At 45.2% G+C, this 27,955-nt stretch overlaps 1 protein-coding gene across 2 annotated transcripts in view; it reads left to right on the top strand.

Moving 5' to 3' along the window:
- The window catches only part of slc1a7a (solute carrier family 1 member 7a), a 76,452-nt gene that overhangs the window by 23,258 nt on the left and 25,239 nt on the right, over window positions 1–27,955 (top strand). For both annotated transcript variants that reach the window (XM_029646210.2, XM_065013738.1), the window contains exon 3: window positions 27,417–27,632. In XM_029646210.2, the coding sequence (XP_029502070.1) occupies window positions 27,417–27,632 (216 nt within the window). The remainder of the gene's footprint in view (window positions 1–27,416; window positions 27,633–27,955) is intronic.

Here is a 27,955-nt window from a genome sequence, read left to right as displayed (position 1 = left end):
GACAGGCTGGTTGTGAGGCCAGTGTTCATTGAGATACAAGCAGGCAGAAAGGCTGGTTGTGAGGCCAGTGTTCATTGAGATACAGGCAGCCAGACAGGCTGGTTGTGAGGCCAGTGTTCATTGAGATACAAGCAGGCAGACAGGCAGGTTGTGAGGCCAGTGTTCATTGAGATACAAGCAGGCAGACAGGCTGGTTGTGAGGCCAGTGTTCATTGAGATACAAGCAGGCAGAAAGGCTGGTTGTGAGGCCAGTGTTCATTGAGAGACAGGCAGGCAGACAGGCTGGTTGTGAGGGCAGTGTTCATTGAGATACAAGCAGGCAGACAGGCTGGTTGTGAGGCCAGTGTTCATTGAGATACAGGCAGCCAGACAGGCTGGTTGTGAGGCCAGTGTTCATTGAGATACAAGCAGGCAGACAGGCTGGTTGTGAGGCCAGTGTTCATTGAGATACAGGCAGCCAGACAGGCTGGTTGTGAGGCCAGTGTTCATTGAGATACAAGCAGGCAGACAGGCTGGTTGTGAGGCCAGTGTTCGTTTCACCAGAGATTATTGGGTGGAGCAGCGTCCAAGCTGTACAAACACAGAGCCGAAGCCTGTCTTCTGTCCTCTGTCCCCATTTACTGGCGCCATCTGCACAGCAACCAAACTGGAAACCAGATTATCTCATGAGCTAGAGAGACGTGCAGCACAATTAAAGGAATAGGCAGCTTCCTTATCCTCTATTCGGTTTCATATATTTACCTTTTTTTGGTGGATTTTGAATCCATAAATTGTGGAATTTAGTCTGAAGGAATGAGTGAGGAAGGGATGGAATGAGGGAGAAGTGAGGAAGGAGGGAGGAAGGGTTGGGATTGGACTAGAGAAAACAATCAATGTTTGAGGTCATTGTGTTATAAAATGTTAAATTGTAGCATTGTGCTGAACAGCAGGCTAAAAAACATATCGGTAGTGTATCGATACTGTTATTATTTTGGATGTCTAACCTCCCCCAACCTCCTCAGTTCAGGGTATTGATATAGAACCCTTGAATCGCATAGAAATGTAATCTATAGACTGGACATCCAATTCATCCTAGTCATTCTATTTCTATGTTATGTATCCTGTCTTTACAGAGGTGTGTTGCCTGGCCCTACTGAAATCCTGAGGTCATACTCTTGTTCATTATGTTACAGGTCAAGGGGTCGGGAACAGTGTTAATGTAATTGCCAGAATTCACATGATCTCACTCTCCCCCTGGCAACTGAGCCAATCACTCTGACTTACTACATACAGTAAGTAACACAGTCTACTGAGTCATGTGCATGGTTTTCTCATCCACAGGGCTCACCCTTAGGATTACAGTGCAGTACACTTGGGAATGGTCTTATAAGCAAGGCTTATTAGGAAACGCTATCTAGTTGTGGTTAGTTGTGTGTGGATCCCCATAAGCATATGGATGAAGACTGTCAAACTCCATACAGCAGAACTCCTGGAACAGTGTACCCCTGTAACATGTATCCACAGGGGTAAACAAGCCAACTCCATGCTGAAACAGTAGTAGTAGTAGTGGTAGTAGTAGTGGTAGTGGTGGTAGTAGTGGTAGTAGTAGTAGTAGTAGTGGTAGTAGTAGTAGCAGCAGTAGCAGTAGTAGTAGTGGTAGTAGTAGTAGTAGTAGTAGTAGTAGCAGCAGTAGCAGTAGTAGTAGTGGTAGTAGTAGTAGTAGTGGTAGTAGTAGTGGTAGTAGTAGTAGTAGCAGCAGTAGCAGTAGTAGTAGTGGTGGTAGTAGTGGTAGTAGTGGTAGTAGTAGTAGTAGTAGTAGTAGTAGTAGTGGTAGTAGTGGTAGTAGTAGTAGTAGTGGTAGTAGTAGTGGTAGTAGTAGTAGTAGCAGTAGTAGTAGTGGTAGTAGTGGTTGTAGTGGTAGTAGTAGTAGTAGTAGTAGTAGTAGTAGTAGTAGTAGTGGTAGTAGTAGTGGTAGTAGTAGTAGTAGTAGTGGTAGTAGTAGTAGCAGCAGTAGCAGTAGTAGTAGTAGTAGTAGTAGTAGTAGTAGTAGTGGTGGTAGTAGTAGTAGTAGTGGTAGTAGTGGTAGTAGTGGTAGTAGTAGTGGTAGTAGTAGTAGTAGTGGTAGTAGTAGTAGTAGTAGTGGTAGTAGTAGTAGTAGCAGCAGTAGCAGTAGTAGTAGTAGTAGTAGTAGTGGTAGTAGTGGTAGTAGTAGTGGTAGTAGTAGCAGCAGTAGCAGTAGTAGTAGTGGTAGTAGTGGTAGTAGTGGTAGCAGTAGTAGTAGTAGTAGTAGTAGTAGTAGTAGTAGTAGTAGTAGTAGTAGTAGTAGTAGTGGTAGTAGTAGTAGTAGTAGCAGCAGTAGCAGTAGTAGTAGTAGTAGTAGTAGTGGTGGAAGTGGTAGTGGTAGTAGTAGTAGTAGTAGTAGTAGTGGTAGTAGTGGTAGTAGTGGTAGTAGTAGTGGTAGTAGTAGTAGTAGTAGTAGTGGTAGTAGTAGTAGTAGTAGCAGCAGTAGCAGTAGTAGTAGTAGTAATAGTAGTAGTAGTAGTAGCAGTAGCTGTAGTAGTAGTAGTAGTGGTAGTAGTAGTATTAGTAGTAGTAGTAGTAGTAGTAGTGGTAGTGGTAGTAGTAGTAGTGGTAGTAGTAGTAGTAGTAGTAGTAGTAGTAGTAGTAGTAGTAGTAGTAGTGGTAGTAGTGGTAGTAGTAGTAGTGGTAGTAGTAGTAGTAGTAGTAGTAGTAGTAGTAGTAGTAGTAGTGGTAGTAGTGATAGTAGTAGTAGTAGTAGTGGTAGTGGTAGTAGTAGTAGTGGTAGTAGTAGTAGTGGTAGCAGTAGTAGTAGCAGCAGTAGCAGTAGTAGTAGTAGTAGTAGTGGTAGTATTAGTAGTAGTAGTAGTAGTATTCATAGTAGTAGTAGTAGTACTAGTAGTAGTAGTAGTAGTAGTAATAGTAGTAGTAGTAGTAGCAGTAGCTGTAGTAGTAGTAGCAGTAGTAGTAGTAGCAGTAGTAGTAGTAGTAGTAGCAGTAGTAGCAGTAGTAGTAGTTGTAGTAGTAGTAGCAGTAGTAGTAGTATCACGTTTTAGGTGTGACCCAGGTGCAGACAGTGTTGAAGAAACAAACATTTATTCCTTTTTAAACAGGGGCAGGCAAATGACAGGTCAAAGGCAGGCAGGGGTCAATAATCCAAAGAGGGTGCAAAGGGTCAAGAACGGCAGGAGCTGAATGCCCAGTGATCAGGGTCAGGGAAGGCGCGGGTTCAATAATCATGTAAGGTGGGGTAAGGTCACAACCGGGAAGGGCAAGAAAACAGGAGCAAGAAACAGGCAGGAGCACGGGAACAACCACAGATAGCTTTCACAAACAAAACAAATATCAACAGACAAACAGAGAACACAGGTATAAATACACAGGGGATAATGGGGAAGATGGAGGGGGTAGTAGTAGGAGTAGTAGTAGTAGTAGCTGTTGTCATTGTTAAACAGTATATTTCCATACCAATCAGTATGAATTGCATGTTTTCTATATCGCTTTGGTTCTGATCATGGTAGCGATTTGTGATTGATTGGCCAATTCAATCAATCCTTACACATCAGTTTAACACCTAATGTTCGTAGCTTTCAATATAGTTGGAAATTACCCCTAGTATCTTAAAATGTAATATACCATAAATGTTTGTGGTACCGTCATGTCTGTCTGTTTTGGGAGCTGAATACCCAGTGATCCGACAGTAAGGAATGTTCAGAGTGATTTATTTTCCAACTGATTCAACCCGTCTGTCAGTCTCTCTGCCTGTCTGTCCGTCTCTCTGCCTGTCTGTCAGTCTGTCGGCATGTCTGTCAGTCTGTTGCAGTCTGAAGTATAAACCACTATGGAATATAATACCAATTTTTTGTTGGTTCAGCAGAGCAGGCCAAACATTGTATTGAATTCTGATTAAATATGAGTTTTTAGAGAGAATGTGTTTGTGTTTGTTGTGGTTTCTTAATCCTCTCCTGGACAGAATAGTGCTTTAGGAACAGCTTGTTAGAAGAAGCTACCGCTGGCTGGGCAGCAAAGGGCTACCAGGGTTATTCGTTTGGGATTTCAGCCACTGAAAATACTGTAGAATATTGTCTATATTTTTCTTGTTTGTCCATAATAGTAGTTTTACCTCGTGACTATGATGATCTGATCTGTGGCTGTAATTTTTGATAGCACTATTGGGGGCATTGGTAATAGGTCTCTGGATGGCTGGTTGTCGGCAGTAAATCGTTGTGTTGCCATCTACTGTATGTAACCTAGCCGTTTTCTTGTACTGCAATTCCACTGGAGATAGTATTAATGTGTATTTATTATTATGTATTAATATGGATGATTACAGTAATGTTAGCCTCTGTTACGTGTGTGGTTATTGATGTAAATAATTACAGTAATGTTAGCCTCTGTTACGTGTGTGGTTATTGATGTAAATAATTACAGTAATGTTAGCCTCTGTTACGTGTGTGGTTATTGATGTAAATAATTACAGTAATGTTAGCCTCTGTTACGTGTGTGGTTATTGATGTAAATAATTACAGTAATGTTAGCCTCTGTTACGTGTGTGGTTATTGATGTAAATAATTACAGTAATGTTAGCCTCTGTTACGTGTGTGGTTATTGATGTAAATAATTACAGTAATGTTAGCCTCTGTTACGTGTGTGGTTATTGATATAAATAATTACAGTAATGTTAGCCTCTGTTACGTGTGTGGTTATTGATATAAATAATTACAGTAATGTTAGCCTCTGTTACGTGTGTGGTTATTGATATAAATAATTACAGTAATGTTAGCCTCTGTTACGTGTGTGGTTATTGATATAAATAATTACAGTAATGTTAGCCTCTGTTACGTGTGTGGTTATTGATATAAATAATTACAGTAATGTTAGCCTCTGTTACGTGTGTGGTTATTGATATAAATAATTACAGTAATGTTAGCCTCTGTTACGTGTGTGGTTATTGATATAAATAATTACAGTAATGTTAGCCTCTGTTACGTGTGTGGTTATTGATATAAATAATTACAGTAATGTTAGCCTCTGTTACGTGTGTGGTTATTGATGTAAATAATTACAGTAATGTTAGCCTCTGTTACGTGTGTGGTTATTGATATAAATAATTACAGTAATGTTAGCCTCTGTTACGTGTGTGGTTATTGATATAAATAATTACAGTAATGTTAGCCTCTGTTACGTGTGTGGTTATTGATATAAATAATTACAGTAATGTTAGCCTCTGTTACGTGTGTGGTTATTGATGTAAATAATTACAGTAATGTTAGCCTCTGTTACGTGTGTGGTTATTCATATAAATAATTACAGTAATGTTAGCCACTGTTACGTGTGTGGTTATTGATATAAATAATTACAGTAATGTTAGCCTCTGTTACGTGTGTGGTTATTGATGTAAATAATTACAGTAATGTTAGCCTCTGTTACGTGTGTGGTTATTGATGTAAATAATTACAGTAATGTTAGCCTCTGTTACGTGTGTGGTTATTGATGTAAATAATTACAGTAATGTTAGCCTCTGTTACGTGTGTGGTTATTCATATAAATAATTACAGTAATGTTAGCCTCTGTTACGTGTGTGGTTATTGATGTAAATAATTACAGTAATGTTAGCCTCTGTTACGTGTGTGGTTATTGATGTAAATAATTACAGTAATGTTAGCCTCTGTTACGTGTGTGGTTATTGATATAAATAATTACAGTAATGTTAGCCTATGTTATGTGTGTGCGGTTATTGATGTAAATAATTACAGTAATGTTAGCCTCTGTTACGTGTGTGGTTATTGATATAAATAATTACAGTAATGTTAGCCTATGTTATGTGTGTGATTATTGATATAAATAATTACAGTAATGTTAGCCTCTGTTATGTGTGTGCGGTTATTGATGTAAATAATTACAGTAATGTTAGCCTCTGTTATGTGTGTGCGGTTATTGATGTAAATAATTACAGTAATGTTAGCCTCTGTTATGTGTGTGGTTATTGATATAAATGATTACAGTAATGTTAGCCTCTGTTATGTGCGTGGTTATTGATATTGATGAATACAGTTAACTGAAGGAGCACTCAGTCTGCTCCACTTTCCTTTCCAGGAGGAGGAAGGGTGGATTAGTGTAATTCTACTGTCCAGCGAAATGAAGGTAGAGTACAGGACAGTAAGCCCTGGCAAATAGATAGTTACAGGTCCTGGCTGGCTGGCTACACAGGTTATATACAGACAAACAGACTAACCTCCCTAAAACCACACACACGGACTCACACACTATCAAGACACAGACATGCATGAATGTACGCACTCGCACACGCACACGCACACACACACTGTGAGAGATATAACTACACAGGCATGTGTGAGGGTCAAGAGACATTTGTCCTCCCCATGATGTTTGTCCAGAGTTTGTCGATCATAGGAAGTAGTCTGTATATAATCCCTGAAACAATTCCCCAGCATAAGGCTTTCCAGCAGTTCCAACATCAACATGATCTAATCTGCTAGATAACACCACTTCCCTGTTCTGCTCTGCTCTGTTCTGTTCTACTCTGTTCTGTTCTGTTCTATTCTACTCTGTTCTACTCTGCTCTGTTCTGCTCTGCTCTGTTCTGTTCTACTCTGTTCTGTTCTATTCTACTCTGTTCTACTCTGCTCTGCTCTGCTCTGTTCTGTTCTGTTCTACTCTGCTCTGTTCTGTTCTGCTCTGTTCGGTTCTGTTCTACTCTGTTCTACTCTGCTCTGCTCTGTTCTGTTCTACTCTGCTCTGCTCTGTTCTGCTCTGTTCTGTTCTACTCTGCTCTGCTCTGTTCTACTCTGCTCTACTCTGCTCTGTTCTACTCTGCTCTGCTCTGCTCTGCTCTGTTCTGTTCTGCTCTACTCTGTTCTGCTCTGTTCTGTTCTGTTCTACTCTGTTCTGCTCTGTTCTACTCTGTTCTGTTCTGCTCTGTTCGGTTCTGTTCTACTCTGTTCTACTCTGCTCTGCTCTGTTCTGCTCTGTTCTACTCTGCTCTGTTCTGTTCTACTCTGTTCTGCTCTGTTCTGTTCTACTCTGTTCTGTTCTACTCTGTTCTGTTCTACTCTGTTCTGTTCTGTTCTGTTCTGCTCTGCTTGTCCTTTCTTTTTTTTTGCAGAGGGAAAAATATAATCAGTCAGACTGTGAATGTGGAGGGTGATTATCTCAGATGCATGCACATATGCGCACACACACACACACACACACACACACACACACACACACACACACACACACACACACACACACACACACACACACACACACTCTAGAACTTATGTCTACTATACTACAGCCCTGTGGTCTGAACTCCTGTCTACTATACTACAGCCCTGTGGTCTGAACTCCTGTCTACTATACTACAGCCCTGTGGTCTGAACTCCTGTCTACTATACTACAGCCCTGTGGTCTGAACTCCTGTCTACTATACTACAGCCCTGTGGTCTGAACTCCTGTCTACTATACTACAGCCCTGTGGTCTGAACTCCTGTCTACTATACTACAGCCCTGTGGTCTGAACTCCTGTCTACTATACTACAGCCCTGTGGTCTGAACTCCTGTCTACTATACTACAGCCCTGTGGTCTGAACTCCTGTCTACTATACTACATCCCTGTGGTCTGGTCTGATGGATGTGTCACAGGACCATTTTTAGGGCCTTCCTCTGACACCGCCAGGTATAGAGGTCTTGGTTGGCAGGAAGCTTGGCCCCGGTGATGTACTGGGCCTTCCTCTGACACCGCCAGGTATAGAGGTCTTGGTTGGCAGGAAGCTTGGCCCCGGTGATGTACTGGGCCTTCCTCTGACACCGCCAGGTATAGAGGTCTTGGTTGGCAGGCAGCTTGGCCCCGGTGATGTACTGGGCCTTCCTCTGACACCGCCAGGTATAGAGGTCTTGGTTGGCAGGAAGCTTGGCCCCGGTGATGTACTGGGCCTTCCTCTGACACCGCCAGGTATAGAGGTCTTGGTTGGCAGGAAGCTTGGCCCCGGTGATGTACTGGGCCTTCCTCTGACACCGCCAGGTATAGAGGTCTTGGTTGGCAGGAAGCTTGGCATCGGTGATGTACTGGGCCTTCCTCTGACACCGCCAGGTATAGAGGTCTTGGTTGGCAGGAAGCTTGGCCCCGGTGATGTACTGGGCCTTCCTCTGACACCGCCAGGTATAGAGGTCTTGGTTGGCAGGAAGCTTGGCCCCGGTGATGTACTGGGCCTTCCTCTGACACCGCCAGGTATAGAGGTCTTGGTTGGCAGGAAGCTTGGCCCCGGTGATGTACTGGGCCTTCCTCTGACACCGCCAGGTATAGAGGTCTTGGTTGGCAGGAAGCTTGGCCCCGGTGATGTACTGGGCCTTCCTCTGACACCGCCAGGTATAGAGGTCTTGGTTGGCAGGAAGCTTGGCATCGGTGATGTACTGGGCCTTCCTCTGACACCGCCAGGTATAGAGGTCTTGGTTGGCAGGAAGCTTGGCCCCGGTGATGTACTGGGCCTTCCTCTGACACCGCCAGGTATAGAGGTCTTGGTTGGCAGGAAGCTTGGCCCCGGTGATGTACTGGGCCTTCCTCTGACACCCCCAGGTATAGAGGTCTTGGTTGGCAGGAAGCTTGGCCCGGTGATGTACTGGGCCTTCCTCTGACACCGCCAGGTATAGAGGTCTTGGTTGGCAGGAAGCTTGGCCCCGGTGATGTACTGGGCCTTCCTCTGACACCGCCAGGTATAGAGGTCTTGGTTGGCAGGAAGCTTGGCCCGGTGATGTACTGGGCCTTCCTCTGACACCGCCAGGTATAGAGGTCTTGGTTGGCAGGAAGCTTGGCCCCGGTGATGTACTGGGCCTTCCTCTGACACCGCCAGGTATAGAGGTCTTGGTTGGCAGGAAGCTTGGCATCGGTGATGTACTGGGCCTTCCTCTGACACCGCCAGGTATAGAGGTCTTGGTTGGCAGGAAGCTTGGCCCCGGTGATGTACTGGGCCTTCCTCTGACACCGCCAGGTATAGAGGTCTTGGTTGGCAGGAAGCTTGGCCCCGGTGATGTACTGGGCCTTCCTCTGACACCCCCAGGTATAGAGGTCTTGGTTGGCAGGAAGCTTGGCCCCGGTGATGTACTGGGCCTTCCTCTGACACCGCCAGGTATAGAGGTCTTGGTTGGCAGGAAGCTTGGCCCCGGTGATGTACTGGGCCTTCCTCTGACACCGCCAGGTATAGAGGTCTTGGTTGGCAGGAAGCTTGGCATCGGTGATGTACTGGGCCTTCCTCTGACACCGCCAGGTATAGAGGTCTTGGTTGGCAGGAAGCTTGGCCCCGGTGATGTACTGGGCCTTCCTCTGACACCGCCAGGTATAGAGGTCTTGGTTGGCAGGAAGCTTGGCCCCGGTGATGTACTGGGCCTTCCTCTGACACCGCCAGGTATAGAGGTCTTGGTTGGCAGGAAGCTTGGCCCCGGTGATGTACTGGGCCTTCCTCTGACACCGCCAGGTATAGAGGTCTTGGTTGGCAGGAAGCTTGGCCCCGGTGATGTACTGGGCCTTCCTCTGACACCGCCAGGTATAGAGGTCTTGGTTGGCAGGAAGCTTGGCCCCGGTGATGTACTGGGCCTTCCTCTGACACCGCCAGGTATAGAGGTCTTGGTTGGCAGGAAGCTTGGCCCCGGTGATGTACTGGGCCTTCCTCTGACACCGCCAGGTATAGAGGTCTTGGTTGGCAGGAAGCTTGGCATCGGTGATGTACTGGGCCTTCCTCTGACACCGCCAGGTATAGAGGTCTTGGTTGGCAGGAAGCTTGGCCCCGGTGATGTACTGGGCCTTCCTCTGACACCGCCAGGTATAGAGGTCTTGGTTGGCAGGAAGCTTGGCCCCGGTGATGTACTGGGCCTTCCTCTGACACCCCCAGGTATAGAGGTCTTGGTTGGCAGGAAGCTTGGCCCCGGTGATGTACTGGGCCTTCCTCTGACACCGCCAGGTATAGAGGTCTTGGTTGGCAGGAAGCTTGGCCCCGGTGATGTACTGAGCCGTACGCATTACACTCTGTAGTGCCTTGCGGTCGGAGGCCGAGCAGTTGCCATACAAGGCATTGGTGCAACCCATCAGGATGTTCTCGATGGTGCAGCTGTAAAACCTTTTGAGGATCTGAGGACCCATCCCAACTCTTTTCAGTCTCCTAAAGGGGGAATAGGCTATGTCGTGCCCTCTTCACGACTGCCTTGGTGTGCTTGGACCATGTTAGTTTGTTGGGGATGTGAATGCCAAGGAACTTGAAGCTCTCAACCTGCTCCACGACAGCCCCGTCGATGAGAATGGGGGTGTGCTCGGTCCTCCTTTTCCTATAGTCCACAATCATCTCCTTTGTCTTGATCATGTTGAGGGAGAGGTTGTTGTCCTGGCACCACATGGCCAGGTGTCTGACCCCCTCCCAAAAGGCTGTCTCACCGTTGTCGGTGATCAGGCCTACTACGGTTGTGTCATCAGCAAACTCAATGACGGTGTTGGAGTCGTGCTTGGTCGTGCAGTCATGAGTGAACAGGTAGTACAGGAGGGGACTGAGCATGCACCCCTGAGGGGCCCCAGTGTTGAGGATCAGAGTGGCGGATGTGGTGTTACCTACCCTTACCACCTGGGGGTGGCCCGTCAGGAAGTCCAGGATCCAGTTGCAGAGGGAGGTGTTTAGTCCCAGTGTCCTTACGTTAGTGATGAGCTTTGAGGGCACTATGGTGTTGTTCGCTGAGCTTTAGTCAATGAACAGCATTCTCACATAGGTGTTCCTCTTGTCCAGATGTGAAAGGGCAGTGTGGTTTGCAATAGAGATAGCATCGTCTGTGGATCTGTTGGTGCGGTATGCTAATTGGAGTAGGTCTAGGGTTTCTGGGTTAATGGTGTTGATGTGAGCCATGACCAGCCTTTCAAAGCATTTCATGGCTACAGACGTGAGTGCTACGGGTCGGAAGTCATTTAGGCAAGTTACCTTAGTGTTCTTGGGCAAAGAGACTATGGTGGTCTGCTTGAAACATGTTGGTACTGTGTGTGTGTGTGTGTGTGTGTGTGTGTGTGTGTGTGTGTGTGTGTGTGTGTGTGTGTGTGTGTGTGTGTGTGTGTGTGTGTGTGTGTGGAGGATTATCACTGCCTCTCCATTTATGCCTCTAATCTCTGACCTCTGCATACATCCCTGAGTGGATCTATCAACCTTGGGACTGTTATTATGGTATGGCAGTCTCCATCAACTCTGTACAGTAGGAATGTGTCCCAAATGGCACCCTTTCCTCTATTAAATACACTACTTTGGACCAGTTCCCTATGAGGCCATAGAAGTGAATTTTGAAATGCAGCCCAGGAGTCAAACTGTTATGTTTTTGAGCTCTACCTTGCAGACTAGACTAGTTGAGGGAGGGGGTAAGGTAGGGGGCAAAGGTTTGTAAATGACTAAAGGTGAATGACTTCTGTTGTATTGTGTGGTCTAAAAGGTGGATACTAATACTACCACTGTAGAGGGTTGATACTACTACTACTGTAGAGGGTTGATACTACTACTACTGTAGAGGGTTGATACTACTACTACTACTGTAGAGGGTTGATACTACTACTACTGTAGAGGGTTGATACTACTACTACTACTGTAGAGGGTTGATACTACTACTACTACTGTAGAGGGTTGATACTACTACTACTGTAGAGGGTTGATACTACTACTACTACTGAGGAGGGTTGATACAACTACTACTACTGTAGAGGGTTGATACTACTACTACTGTAGAGGGTTGATACTACTACTACTGTAGAGGGTTGATACTACTACTACTACTGTAGAGGGTTGATACTACTACTACTACTGTAGAGGGTTGATACTACTACTACTGTAGAGGGTTGATACTACTACTACTGTAGAGGGTTGATACTACTACTACTGTAGAGGGTTGATACTACTACTACTGTAGAGGGTTGATACTACTACTACTACTATAGAGGGTTGATACTACTACTACTACTGTAGAGGGTTGATACTACTACTACTGTAGAGGGTTGATACTACTACTACTGTAGAGGGTTGATACTACTACTACTACTGTAGAGGGTAGATACTACTACTACTGAGGAGGGTTGATACAACTACTACTACTGTAGAGGGTTGATACTACTACTACTGTAGAGGGTTGATACTACTACTACTGTAGAGGGTTGATACTACTACTACTACTGTAGAGGGTTGATACTACTACTACTACTGTAGAGGGTTGATACTACTACTACTGTAGAGGGTTGATACTACTACTACTACTGTAGAGGGTTAATACTACTACTACTGTAGAGGGTTGATACTACTACTACTACTGTAGAGGGTTAATACTACTACTACTACTGTAGAGGGTTGATACTACTACTACTGTAGAGGGTTGATACTACTACTACTGTAGAGGGTTGATACTACTACTACTGTAGAGGGTTGATACTACTACTACTGTAGAGGGTTGATACTACTACTACTGTAGAGGGTTGATATTACTACTACTGAGGAGGGTTGATACTACTACTACTGTAGAGGGTTAATACTACTACTACTACTGAGGGTTGATACTACTACTACTGTAGAGGGTTGATACTACTACTACTACTGTGGAGGGTTGATACTACTACTACTACTGTAGAGGGTTGGTACTACTACTACTACTGTAGAGGGTTGATGCTACTACTACTACTGTAGAGGGTTGATACTACTACTACTACTGTAGAGGGTTGATGCTACTACTACTACTGTAGAGGGTTGATACTACTACTACTGTAGAGGGTTGATACTACTACTACTACTGAGGAGGGTTGATACTACTACTACTGTAGAGGGTTGATACTACTACTACTGTAGAGGGTTAATACTACTACTACTGTAGAGGGTTTATATTACTACTACTACTGTAGAGGGTTAATACTACTACTACTTAGAGGGTTGATACTACTACTACTGTAGAGGGTTGATACTACTACTACTGTAGAGGGTTGATACTACTACTACTACTGTAGAGGGTTGATACTACTACTACTGTAGAGGGTTGATGCTACTACCACTGTAGAGGGTTGATACTACTACTACTGTAGAGGGTTGTTACTACTACTACTACTGTAGAGGGTTGATACTACTACTACTGTAGAGGGTTGATGCTACTACCACTGTAGAGGGTTGATGCTACTACCACTGTAGAGGGTTGATACTACTACTACTGTAGAGGGTTGATACTACTACTACTGTAGAGGGTTGATACTACTACTACTGTAGAGGGTTAATACTACTACTACTGTAGAGGGTTGATACTACTACTACTGTAGAGGGTTAATACTACTACTACTGTAGAGGGTTGATACTACTACTACTGTAGAGGGTTGATACTACTACTACTACTGTAGAGGGTTGATACTACTACTACTACTGTAGAGGGTTGATGCTACTACCACTGTAGAGGGTTGATACTACTACTACTGTAGAGGGTTGATACTACTACTACTACTGTAGAGGGTTGATACTACTACTACTACTGTAGAGGGTTGATACTACTACTACTACTGTAGAGGGTTGATGCTACTACCACTGTAGAGGGTTGATACTACTACTACTGTAGAGGGTTGGTACTACTATTATCAGTCACAATTATCACAAGATGAAACTCTTGAAATATCAGTCACAGGCCTCTCTGGCACCAACTCTGTTGTATTTGACCTTGAGAAATCAACCGATGAGAATTCTGATCAGTTCTGAAGTCTGATGTCTCCAGGCGTGAGTATCATTCCTTTGTTTAATAATTAACATCTAATTTTTTTTTTTTGTCACCCCATGAATGATGTTGTCTGATGAGCTCTGTAGCAGTCTTTATTGTTCATTGGGTGATTTTTATTCTTCTCATTGACTTCAATGTGTATCTTTCTATTAAAAAAAAATCTGCATCCCAACACCTCTGATAAACCATAGACGGGAAATGTATTGACTTCTAATTAATGCATTTGCTTTCATTTGTGACACGGACAGATTGTTCACACGTGGAAGGGGTGTGAATCTGTCATCACCAAATGGCTCTCTTGTGTAGACTAAGATTACGTTCCAAATAGAGCCCTATTCCCTTTATAGTGCACTACTTTTGACCAGGGCTCATAGTGCACTATATAGGGAATTGGATGTTATTTGGGCCCCGAGTCTGGATGAATCAGAGAGCCTGCCTGGCTGAAGTCCAATGCTTTTGTCAGTGTCATTAGAGCTAACGGGAGCTGTATCGTGAGTGTACATGTTAATGACATCTGAGGGTTGGTTGTACCCCCGGGCGCAGAGAAAAGAAGAGAAGAAAACATCAACAACTGTTCTTATAAATAATAATTATACATCATTTCAGCACCCGGAAACAAATCTGTGTTAAAGGGACATCAGCATGTGAAATAGGCATGTTTCTGCTGTATCAAATCAAATGTATTTATATAGGCCTTCTTACATCAGCTGATATCTCAAAGTGCTGTACAGAAACCCAGCCTAAAACCCCAAACAGCAAGCAATGCAGGTGTAGAAGCATGGTGGCTAGGAAAAACTCCCTAGAAAGGCCAAAACCTAGGAAGAAACCTAGAGAGGAACCAGGCTATGTGGGGTGGCCAGTCCTCTTCTGGCTGTGCCGGGTGGAGATTATAACAGAACATGGCCAAGATGTTCAAATGTTCATAAATGACCAGCATGGTCAAATAATAATAATCACAGGCAGTGACAACAGTTGAAACTGGAGCAGCAGCACGGCCAGGTGGACTGGGGACAGCAAGGAGTCATCATGCCAGATAGTCCTGAGGCATGGTCCTAGGGCTCAGGTCCTCTGAGAGAGAGAAAGAAAGAGAGAAAAAGAGAATTAGAGAGAGCATACTTAAATTCACACAGGACACCGGATAGGACAGGAGAAGTACTCCAGATATAACAAACTGACCCTAGCCCCACGACACATAAACTACTGCAGCATAAATACTGGAGGCTGAGACAGGAGGGGTCAGGAGACACTGTGGCCCCATCCGATGAGACCCCCGGACAGGGCCAAACAGGAAGGATATAACCCCACCCACTTTGCCAAAGCACAGCCCCCACACCACTAGAGGGATATATTCAACCACCAACTTACCATCCTGAGACAAGGCCGAGTATAGCTGTATGTTTTGTAATAATAATGAAAGAGGTAGAAGATTGAGCAAGATAAGTGTTTCGATGACATCATTTGTTGTGCATCTTTCCGACCCACCAAACACAGAAATCCTCCATTTTCATATATGTTGATGTTGGGGCGCTGCTGGAGAAAATGTGTCACGAGAGACTAAATCAAATCAAAAATCTAATCAAATTTTATTTGTCACATACACATACATAACAGATAATATATCTCAGTGATAAATAATCCATTATGTAAGCAAAATACTTTATAAGGAGCCATAAATACTTCAGAATGCTTATAGCCTGTTTTATAATTCCTTATAAAGCACAATGAATGCATTCAAATGTATTGCAAATAAATAATAGTATCCTCAAAGAAAGTGTACGTTGAATGTTCTAAGAGGGCAAGTACAAGCACTACAACTTTCTTTTCAACATGCTAGCCTCTGTTTTGTGCCTCCTGAACATTACCCTCCTGAGCGGAACTTCCTGTTAGTCACTCTGCAAGTAGACCCCCCCCACTGAGACATCTCTGGGTCATTATGGTCTAGTAATGTGGGTTACTATAAATGTATGTGTGTTATTATAAAGTAACACGTGTAACGTGTGTTACAAGATTCTCTGGTCTGATGACGCCAGGATTGAACTATTTGGCCTGAATGCCAAGCGTCACGTCTGGAGGAAACCTGGCACCATCCCTATTGTGAAACATGTGGGGATGTTTTTATGAGGCGGGGAGACTAGTCAGGATCGAGGGAAAGATGAACGGAGCAAAGTATAGAGATCCTTGCTGAAAACCTGCTTCAAAGCACTCCGGACCTCAGACTGAGGTGAAGGTTCAGCTTCCAACAGGATAACGACCCTAACCACACTGCCAAGACAACGCAGGAGTGGCTTTGGGACAAGTCTCTGAATGTCCTTGAGTAGCCCAGCCAGATCCTGGACTTTAACATCTCTGGAGAGACCTGAAAATAGCTGTGCAGCTAAGCTCCCCATCCAACCTGACGGAGATTGAGGGGATCTGCAAAGAAGAATAGGGGAAACTCCCCAAATACAGGTGTGCCAAAATTGTAGCGTCATACACAAGAAGACTCGAGGCTGTAAACACTGCTAAAGGTGCTTCAAGAATGTACTGAGTAAAGGGTCTGAATTAAAATATCATATTTCATTCACTGCCTCCTGTGCCCATCTTCTGCTGTATCCCCACCATCCCCCTAGCCACAGTGAACACCTGTCTTTGATCTGGCTGGTAAGAGGAATGCCTCCTCTCTTTGATCTGGCTGGTAAGAGGAATGCCTCCTCTATTTGATCTGGCTGGTAAGAGGAATGCCTCCTCTCTTTGATCTGGCTGGTAAGAGGAATGCTTCCTCTCTTTGATCTGGCTGGTAAGAGGAATGCCTCCTCTATTTGATCTGGCTGGTAAGAGGAATGCCTCCTCTCTTTGATCTGGCTGGTAAGATAAATGCCTCCTCTCTTTGATCTGGCTGGTAAGAGGAATGTCTCCTCTCTTTGATCTGGCTGGTAAGATGAATGTATCCTGTCTTTGATCTGGCTGGTAAGAGGAATGCCTCCTCTCTTTGATCTGGCTGGTAAGAGGAACACCTCCTCTCTTTGATCTGGCTGGTAAGAGGAATGCCTCCTCTCTTTGATCTGGCTGGTAAGAGGAATGCCTCCTCTCTTTGATCTGGCTGGTAAGAGGAATACCTCCTCTCTTTGATCTGGCTGGTAAGAGGAATGTCTCCTCTCTTTGATCTGGCTGGTAAGAGGAATGCCTCCTCTCTTTGATCTGGCTGGTAAGAGGAATGTCTCCTGTCTTTGATCTGGCTGGTAAGAGGAATGCCTCCTCTCTTTGATCTGGCTGGTAAGAGGAACGTCTCCTGTCTTTGATCTGGCTGGTAAGAGGAACACCTCCTCTCTTTGATCTGGCTGGTAAGAGGAACACCTCCTCTCCTTGATCTGGCTGGTAAGAGGAACACCTCCTCTCCTTGATCTGGCTGGTAAGAGGAACACCTCCTCTCCTTGATCTGGCTGGTAAGAGTGTTTGTGAAGATCAAGGACAATAATAATTCCAGAAAGCTGTTTCAGCCTCGGCACGGTTTCCATCCTCAGCAGGAGGGCAGGATGGTTCACTGCACATATGTCCCAAATGGCACCTTATTCCCTTTTCCCATATGGGCCCTGTTCAAAAGTTGTGTGCTATCTAGAGAATGGAGTGTAATTTGGACCGCAGATTGGATAGGATGGAGTCATAGCACGAAATGGCAGAGAAAATATTCAGTGATTCACTCCAACCCACTGGCCAAACAACACAGGATTCAACTTTGGGCAGTTAGTGACACATCTTGTCTTCATCCCAAATGGCACCCTATTCCCTATATAGTGCACTACTTATGACTAGGGCCCATAGGGCTATGCTCAAAATAACTGCACTTTGTAGGGAATAGGGTACCATTTGGGATGCATTCCTTGTCTGTCCAGCTCTGGGGCATCATAGAGTCAGATTGATGTCTCCTCCATTTCCACTTCAGCATAAATGCTCTCTGGTACTAAATGTTATTAAATCTGCTACAAGTGTTCCCATTGATACAGTGTGTTTTCTATGCTTTTTCGTGACATAAAGGTTGATAATGATTATTTGCGACATCACATAGCCTCAGCCTCAGTACTGTAGTACCAGTACAAAAATACATTTGGAAAGACTGGGGAAGGCTGCATGAATCAAATGAAATCTGAATGACAATCTTACTGCGATAGACTGGGGACAAGATGGCGTCGACAGAGATGTTCGCCTCTCTTCAAGTCCTTAGGAAACTATGCAGTATTTTGTTTTTTTAATGTATGATTTCTTACATTGTTACCCCAGGAAATCTTAAGTCTTATTACATACAGCCGGGAGGAACTATTGGATATAAGAGCAAAGTCAACTCACCAACATTATGACCAGGAATACGACTTTCCCAAAAACGGATCCTCTGTTTGGATCACCACCCAGGACAATGGATCTGATCCCAGTATGTGACCCAAAACAACCGCACTGCAGAAGGGGCAGACGGAGCAGCCTCCTGTTCAGGCTCTGTAGACTTACACATCGCCCACAGCTCCCGAGTATACTACTCGCCAATGTCCAGTCTCTAAATTGGAGCAAGGTTTTGATGTCTCTCTGCCTTCCAGAGAGACATCAGAGATTGTAACATTCTCTGTTTCACGGAAACATGGCTCTCTCGGGATATGTTGTCGGAACCGGTTCAGCCACGGGCTTCTCCATACATCGCGCCGACAGAGATAAACACCTCTCTGGGAAGAGGAAGGACGGGGGTGTATGCTTCATGATTAACGACTCATGGTGTAATCATAACAACATACAGGAACTCAAGTCCTTCTGCTCACCCGACCTAGAATTCATTACAATCAAATGTCGGCCATATTACCTCACAAGAGAATTCTAGTCAGTTATCGTCACAGCGGTGTACACTCCCCCTCAAGCAGACACCACGACAGCCCTCAAGGAACTTCAATGGACTATGTAAAATGGAAACCATATATCCTGATGCTGCATTTATTGTAGCTGTGGATTTTAACAAAACAAGTTTGAGAACAAGGCCACCTAAATTCTATCAGCATATTGATTGTAGTACACGCGGGGGTAATACACTAGAACACTGCTACTCTAACTTCCACGATGCATACAAAGCCCTCCCCCGTCCCCCCTCTGGCAAATCCGACCCCGGCACCATCTTGCTCCTACCGTTTAATAGGCAGAAACTCAAACAGGACGTTCCAGTGATTAGAACCATTCAACGCTGGTCTGACCAATCGGAATCCATCCTTCAAGATTGTTTTGATCATGTGGACTGGGATATGTTCCTGGTAGCCTCAGAGAACAACATCGATCTATACGCTGACTCGGTGACTGAGTTTATTAGGAAGTGCATTGGAGATGTTGTACCCACTGTGACTATTAAAACCTACCCTAACCAGAAACAGTGGATGGATGGCGGCATTCACGCAAAACTGAAAGCGCGAACCATCACATTTAACCATGGAAACAGGTCTGGGAATATGGTTGAATATAAACAGTGTATTTGTTCCCCCTGCAAGGCAATCAAACAAGCAAAATGCCAGTACAGGGACAAAGTGGAGTCGCAATTCAATGGCTCAGACACGAGATGTATATGGCAGGATCTACAGGAATCTACAGGAATCTACAGGATCTACAGGAATCTACAGGAATCTACAGGATCTACAGGATCTACAGGATCTACAGGAAATCACACACTACAAAAATAAAACCTTCCATGTCACGCTTTGAGACAAACTAAACACCTTCTTTGCCCGCGTTGAGGATAATACAGTGCCACCGTCGCAGCCCGCTAACAAGGACTACACCCCCCCTTCTCCGTGGTAAAACATTTAAGCGTGTTAACCCTCGCAAGGCTGGTGGCCCAGACGTCATCCCTAGCCGCGTCCTCAGAGCACGCGCAGACCAGCTGGCTGGTGTGTTTACAGACATATTCAATTGCGCCCTATCTCAGTCTGCTGTTCCCACATGCTTCAAGATGGCCACCATTGTTCCTGTGCCCAAGAAGGCAAAGATAGCTGAACTAGATGACTACCGCCCTGTAGCACTCACTTCTGTCATCGTGAAGTGCTTTGAGAGACTAGTCAAGGATAATTTCACCTGCACCTCACCGGCCACCCTAGACCCACTCAGGAGGCTGAAGAAATTCGGCTTGTCACCCAAAACCCTGACAAACTTTTACAGATGCACAATCGAGAGCATCCTGTCGGGCTGTATCACAGCCTGGTACGGCAACTGCACCACCCTCAACCGCAAGGCTCTCTAGAGGGTAGTGCGGTCTGCACAACGCATCACCGTGGACAAACTACCTGCCCTCCATGACACTTGCAGCACCCGATGTCACAGGAAGGCCAAAAAGATCATCAAGGACAACAACCACCCGAGCCACTGCCTGTTCACACCGCTATCATCCAGAAGGTGAGGTCAGTACAGGTGCATCCAAGCAGGGACCGAGAGATTGAAGAATAGCATCTATCTCAAGGCCATCAGACTGCTAAACAGCCATGGCTAACTCAGAGAGGCTGCTGCCTCATTGAGACTCAATCAATGGCCACTTTAATAAATGGATCACTAGTCACTTTAAACAGTAACACTTTAATTAATGCCACTTTAATAATGTTTACATATCTTACATTACTCATCTCACATGTATATACTGTATTTTATACCGTCTAGTTGCACCTTGCCTATGCTGCTCAGCCATCGCTCATCCATATATTTATATGTACATATTCTCATTCACCCCTTTAGATTTGTGTGTATTGGGTAGTTGTTGGGAATTGTTAGATTACTTGTTAGATATTACTGGACTGCAGGAACTAGAAGCACAAGCATTTCACTACACTCGCATTAACATCTGCTAACCATGTGGAGGAGAGGAGAGAAGGAGAGGATCAGTTCAATTTGATTTGATTTGAAGGCAACATGAATCAAATGAAATCTGAATGACCGTCTTACTGCAATAGACTGGGGAAGGTGACATGAATCAAATTAAATCTGAATGACCGTCTTACTGCGATAGACTGGGGAAGGCTACATGAATCAAATGAAATCTGAATGACCATCTTACTGTGATAGACTGGGGAAGGTGACATGAATCAAATGAAATCTGAATGACCGTCTTACTGCGATAAAATCCTATCTAAATAGTCTCAGTTGTTTTCCTGAACTTAGTCTGACCTTTCTTGACATGATTTAACAGCAACCCTTTTTCTCTGGTTGTTTTGGGGGGAGATTAATGTTATGTGTGAAAGGACAAGGAGAGGAGGAGAGGAGAGAAGTAGAGGAGGAGCAGAGGAGGGGAGTAGATGAGAAGGGGAGGAGGAGAAGAGGAGAGGAGAGGAAAGGAGGAGAGGAGAGGAGGAGCAGAGGAGGGGAGTAGATGAGAAGGGGAGGAGGAGAAGAGGAGAGGAGAGGAGAGGAGAGGAGAGGAGAGGAGAGGAGGAGCATAGGAGGGGAGTAGAGGAGGGAAGATGAGAGGAGGAGAGGACAAAGTAGCAGAGAAGGGGAGAGGATAGGAGGACAGGAGAGGAGGAGAGGAGAGGATGAGAGGAGGAGAGAGGAGAGGAGGAGAGAGGAGAGGAGGGGAGAAGAGGAAAGGGGAGTAGAGGAGGAGAGAGGAGAGGAGGAGAGAGGAGAGGAGGAAGGGAGGAAGGGAGGAAGCCATGTTTAATTCACCACTGCTCTGCTCTAACTGTCCACCCGGCTGCTCTGATGGGAAATATCTAAATAGTCTGTTGTTTTCCTGAACTTAGTCTGACCTTTCTTGACATGATTTAACAGCAACCCTTTTTCTCTGGTTGTTTTGGGGGCAGATTAATGTTATGTGTGAAAGGACAATGAGAGGAGGAGAGGAGAGAAGTAGAGGAGGAGTAGATGAGGAGGGGAGGAGGAGGAGAAGGAGGAGAGGAGAGGAGGAGCAGAGGGGGGAGTAGAGGGAGGGAAGATGAGAGGAGGAGAGGACAAAGTAGCAGAGAAGGGGAGAGGATAGGAGGACAGGAGAGGAGGTTAGGAGAGGATGAGAGGAGGAGAGGAAAGGAGGATGGGAGGAGAGGAAGGGGAGGAGAGGGGGGGAGTAGAGGAGGGAAGATGAGAGGAGGAGAGGACAAAGTAGCAGAGAAGGGGAGAGGATAGGAGGACAGGAGAGGAGGTTAGGAGAGGATGAGAGGAGGAGAGAGGAGAGGAGGAGAGAGGAGAGGAGGAGAGGAGGAGAGAGGAGAGGAGGAAGGGAGGAAGGGAGGAAGCCATGTTTAATTCACCACTGCTCTGCTCTAACTGTCCACCCGGCTGCTCTGATGGGGAATATCTGGAGACAGTCACGCACAGCTCAGAAACATCTGTGGCCTTTCCTTATATAAAAGGCTCCTGTCTTTCTCTATCTCTCTGGTTTAGTAACAGGTTGCTTGAGGATACTGACAGACTGACTTCAAGAATCTGCCATTTTCTTTCAATGACCTCTGACATCATGTTTTTTAATGATTGTTGCTGTTTGAATTATTGTGGCTGAGAAACCCTGGTTGTTGTCATTTGATCAAAGATGGAGAAACTGGCTGCTGGTTGAGCAAAATTATGTTGGATTCATGATGATTCATGATGATTTATGATGATTTGTGATGATTCATGATGATTTGTGATGATTTATGATGATTTGTGATGATTCATGATGATTTGTGATGATTTATGATGATTCATGATGATTCATGATTATTTGTGATGATTCATGATGATTTGTGATGATTTATGATGATTTGTGATGATTCATGACGATTTATGATGATTCATGACAATTTATGATATTCATGATGATTCATGAGGATTTATGATGATTCATGATGATTCATGATGATGTTTCAACCAGCCAATGAGAGTGGTTCTAATATATGTCCAATAACTCTGACTAAGAGGGACTTTGCTCACGGTTGGTTGGTCTGAGATGTGGGAACCACCTTATGGGATCCTGCAGGTGCTGGGTTCACAGCCCAGACAAAGCAGTATTAACCAGGGTTAATCAGGGTTACGTCCTTATCCTGTCCTCCATCCTCCGTACCTACTGGGTGAGAACTGTAAGCCTGCCTCCATCTTGTTATTCCCAGTCTTTATACCCAGTGAGTTGCTACAATATTCAATATTACAATATTCTGTTTCCACCCATCTCTCTCTCTTTCCTGATCCATTCTGTTTCGACCCATCTCTCTCTCTTTCCTGACCCATTCTGTTTCCACCCATCTCTCTTTCTTTCCTGATCCATTCTGTTTCCACCCATCTCTCTCTCTTTCCTGACCCAGTCTGTTTCCACCCATCTCTCTCTCTTTCCTGATCCATTCTGTTTCGACCCATCTCTCTCTCTTTCCTGATCCATTCTGTTTCCACCCATCTCTCTCTCTTTCCTGACCCATTCTGTTTCGACCCATCTCTCTCTCTTTCCTGACCCATTCTGTTTCGACCCATCTCTCTCTCTTTCCTGACCCATTCTGTTTCCACCCATCTCTCTCTCTTTCCTGACCCATTCTGTTTCGACCCATCTCTCTCTCTTTCCTGATCCATTCTGTTTCCACCCATCTCTCTCTCTTTCCTGATCCATTCTGTTTCCACCCATCTCTCTCTCTTTCCTGACCCATTCTGTTTCGACCCATCTCTCTCTCTTTCCTGACCCATTCTGTTTCCACCCATCTCTCTCTCTTTCCTGATCCATTCTGTTTCGACCCATCTCTCTCTCTTTCCTGACCCATTCTGTTTCGACCCATCTCTCTCTCTTTCCTGACCCATTCTGTTTCCATCCATCTCTCTTTCTTTCCTGATCCATTCTGTTTCCACCCATCTCTCTCTCTTTCCTGACCCAGTCTGTTTCCACCCATCTCTCTCTCTTTCCTGATCCATTCTGTTTCGACCCATCTCTCTCTCTTTCCTGATCCATTCTGTTTCCACCCATCTCTCTCTCTTTCCTGACCCATTCTGTTTCGACCCATCTCTCTCTCTTTCCTGACCCATTCTGTTTCGACCCATCTCTCTCTCTTTCCTGACCCATTCTGTTTCCACCCATCTCTCTCTCTTTCCTGACCCATTCTGTTTCGACCCATCTCTCTCTCTTTCCTGATCCATTCTGTTTCCACCCATCTCTCTCTCTTTCCTGATCCATTCTGTTTCCACCCATCTCTCTCTCTTTCCTGACCCATTCTGTTTCGACCCATCTCTCTCTCTTTCCTGACCCATTCTGTTTCCACCCATCTCTCTCTCTTTCCTGACCCATTCTGTTTTGACCCATCTCTCTCTCTTTCCTGACACATTCTGTTTCCACCCATCTCTCTCTCTTTCCTGACCCATTCTGTTTCGACCCATCTCTCTCTCTTTCCTGACCCATTCTGTTTCCCACCCATCTCTCTCTCTTTCCTGATCCATTCTGTTTCCACCCATCTCTCTCTCTTTCCTGACCCATTCTGTTTCCACCCATCTCTCTCTCTTTCCTGATCCATTCTGTTTCCACCCATCTCTCTCTCTTTCCTGATCCATTCTGTTTCGACCCATCTCTCTCTCTTTCCTGACCCATTCTGTTTCGACCCATCTCTCTCTCTTTCCTGACACATTCTGTTTCCACCCATCTCTCTCTCTTTCCTGACCCATTCTGTTTTGACCCATCTCTCTCTCTTTCCTGACACATTCTGTTTCCACCCATCTCTCTCTCTTTCCTGACCCATTCTGTTTCGACCCATCTCTCTCTCTTTCCTGACCCATTCTGTTTCCCACCCATCTCTCTCTCTTTCCTGATCCATTCTGTTTCCACCCATCTCTCTCTCTTTTCTGACCCATTCTGTTTCCACCCATCTCTCTCTCTTTCCTGACCCATTCTGTTTCGACCCATGTCTCTCTCTTTCCTGACCCATTCTGTTTCGACCCATCTCTCTCTCTTTCCTGACCCATTCTGTTTCCACCCATCTCTCTCTCTTTCCTGACCCATTCTGTTTCCACCCATCTCTCTCTCTTTCCTGACCCATTCTGTTTCCACCCATCTCTCTCTCTTTCCTGACCCATTCTGTTTCCACCCATTTCTCTCTCTTTCCTGACCCATTCTGTTTCCACCCATCTCTCTCTCTTTCCTGACCCATTCTGTTTCCACCCATCCTGACCCATTCTGTTTCGACCCATCTCTCTCTTTCTTTCCTGATCCATTCTGTTTCCACCCATCTCTCTCTCTTTCCTGACCCATTCTGTTTCGACCCATCTCTCTCTCTTTCCTGACCCATTCTGTTTCGACCCATCTCTCTCTCTTTCCTGACCCATTCTGTTTCCACCCATCTCTCTCTCTTTCCTGACCCATTCTGTTTCGACCCATCTCTCTCTCTTTCCTGATCCATTCTGTTTCCACCCATCTCTCTCTCTTTCCTGATCCATTCTGTTTCCACCCATCTCTCTCTCTTTCCTGACCCATTCTGTTTCGACCCATCTCTCTCTCTTTCCTGACCCATTCTGTTTCCACCCATCTCTCTCTCTTTCCTGATCCATTCTGTTTCGACCATCTCTCTCTCTCTTTCCTGACCCATTCTGTTTCGACCCATCTCTCTCTCTTTCCTGATCCATTCTGTTTCCACCCATCTCTCTCTCTTTCCTGATCCATTCTGTTTCGACCCATCTCTCTCTCTTTCCTGACCCATTCTGTTTCGACCCATCTCTCTCTCTTTCCTGACACATTCTGTTTCCACCCATCTCTCTCTCTTTCCTGACCCATTGTGTTTCGACCCATCTCTCTCTCTTTCCTGACCCATTCTGTTTCCACCCATCTCTCTCTCTTTCCTGATCCATTCTGTTTCCACCCATCTCTCTCTCTTTCCTGACCCATTCTGTTTCCACCCATCTCTCTCTCTTTTCTGACCCATTCTGTTTCCACCCATCTCTCTCTCTTTCCTGACCCATTCTGTTTCGACCCATGTCTCTCTCTTTCCTGACCCATTCTGTTTCGACCCATCTCTCTCTCTTTCCTGACCCATTCTGTTTCCACCCATCTCTCTCTCTTTCCTGACCCATTCTGTTTCCACCCATCTCTCTCTCTTTCCTGACCCATTCTGTTTCCACCCATCTCTCTCTCTTTCCTGACCCATTCTGTTTCCACCCATCTCTCTCTCTTTCCTGACCCATTCTGTTTCCACCCATCTCTCTCTCTTTCCTGACCCATTCTGTTTCCACCCATCCTGACCCATTCTGTTTCGACCCATCTCTCTTTTTCTTTCCTGATCCATTCTGTTTCCACCCATCTCTCTCTCTTTCCTGACCCATTCTGTTTCCACCCATCTCTCTCTCTTTCCTGACCCATTCTGTTTCCACCCATCCTGACCCATTCTGTTTCGACCCATCTCTCTTTTTCTTTCCTGATCCATTCTGTTTCCACCCATCTCTCTCTCTTTCCTGATCCATTCTGTTTCGACCCATCTCTCTCTCTTTCCTGACCCATTCTGTTTCGACCCATCTCTCTCTCTTTCCTGACCCATTCTGTTTCGACCCATCTCTCTCTCTTTCCTGACCCATTCTGTTTCCACCCATCTCTCTCTCTTTCCTGACCCATTCTGTTTCGACCCATCTCTCTCTCTTTCCTGATCCATTCTGTTTCCACCCATCTCTCTCTCTTTCCTGATCCATTCTGTTTCCACCCATCTCTCTCTCTTTCCTGACCCATTCTGTTTCCACCCATCTCTCTCTCTTTCCTGACCCATTCTGTTTCCACCCATCTCTCTCTCTTTCCTGATCCATTCTGTTTCGACCCATCTCTCTCTCTTTCCTGACCCATTCTGTTTCGACCCATCTCTCTCTCTTTCCTGACACATTCTGTTTCCACCCATCTCTCTCTCTTTCCTGACCCATTCTGTTTCGACCCATCTCTCTCTCTTTCCTGACCCATTCTGTTTCGACCCATCTCTCTCTCTTTCCTGATCCATTCTGTTTCCACCCATCTCTCTCTCTTTCCTGATCCATTCTGTTTCGACCCATCTCTCTCTCTTTCCTGACCCATTCTGTTTCGACCCATCTCTCTCTCTTTCCTGACACATTCTGTTTCCACCCATCTCTCTCTCTTTCCTGACCCATTCTGTTTCGACCTATCTCTCTCTCTTTCCTGACCCATTCTGTTTCCACCCATCTCTCTCTCTTTCCTGATCCATTCTGTTTCCACCCATCTCTCTCTCTTTCCTGACCCATTCTGTTTCCACCCATCTCTCTCTCTTTTCTGACCCATTCTGTTTCCACCCATCTCTCTCTCTTTCCTGACCCATTCTGTTTCGACCCATGTCTCTCTCTTTCCTGACCCATTCTGTTTCGACCCATCTCTCTCTCTTTCCTGACCCATTCTGTTTCCACCCATCTTTCTCTCTTTCCTGATCCATTCTGTTTCGATCCATCTCTCTCTCTTTCCTGACCCATTCTGTTTCCACCCATCTCTCTCTCTTTCCTGACCCATTCTGTTTCAACCCATCTCTCTCTCTTTCCTGACCCATTCTGTTTCCACCCATCTCTCTCTCTTTCCTGACCCATTCTGTTTCCACCCATCTCTCTCTCTTTCCTGACCCAATCTGTTTCGACCCATCTCTCTCTCTTTCGGCTCGCTATCTACGGTTTTATTATGATTCTTATTCTTATTGTTTATTATTGTTTCTCTTATTCTCTCTGGGATTACCAGTCTGGCTCCTTCCTCCTAACCGTTCTGTTCTTCTCTCTAGTTTGATGTCGGGGCTGGCAGCCCTGGACGCCAAGTGTTCCAGCCGCCTCGGCATCATGACCGTCTCCTACTACCTGTGGACCACCTTCGTGGCGGTGGTGGTGGGCATCCTCATGGTTACCATCATCCACCCAGGTGGCGCCGCCCAGAAGGAGGACAACGAGGACAGCGGCAAGCCAATCATGAGCTCCGCTGATGCCCTGCTTGATTTGATTCGGTAAGAGACAGATAATTAAATTTACCTTTGACCTTTGTTGTTGTGTCCAATGTAATTGGATTGTTTTAATGTCAGCCTACATTGAAGGTTCAAGGGTTTTTCTTATTCACGTTTACAATAAACACAACATTTGTTTCCTCAGTACATATTCAAACAGGAATATGACTTTATCACTTTTTCATCAAGCCTCTGTACTCCACGACTGTTGACCTTTGAATGGCTTTTGCCGCTCAATCAATCAAGTAATTTTACATAGCACTTTTTTTTATGAAAGCAACATTTTGTTTACAAGTGCCTTACACATTAACCTGGCTACTGCAGAT

This window comes from Oncorhynchus nerka, linkage group LG9b (assembly GCF_034236695.1).
Source record: "Oncorhynchus nerka isolate Pitt River linkage group LG9b, Oner_Uvic_2.0, whole genome shotgun sequence".
Lineage (NCBI taxonomy): Eukaryota > Metazoa > Chordata > Actinopteri > Salmoniformes > Salmonidae > Oncorhynchus > Oncorhynchus nerka.
This window is presented reverse-complemented; position numbering and strand designations above follow the sequence as displayed.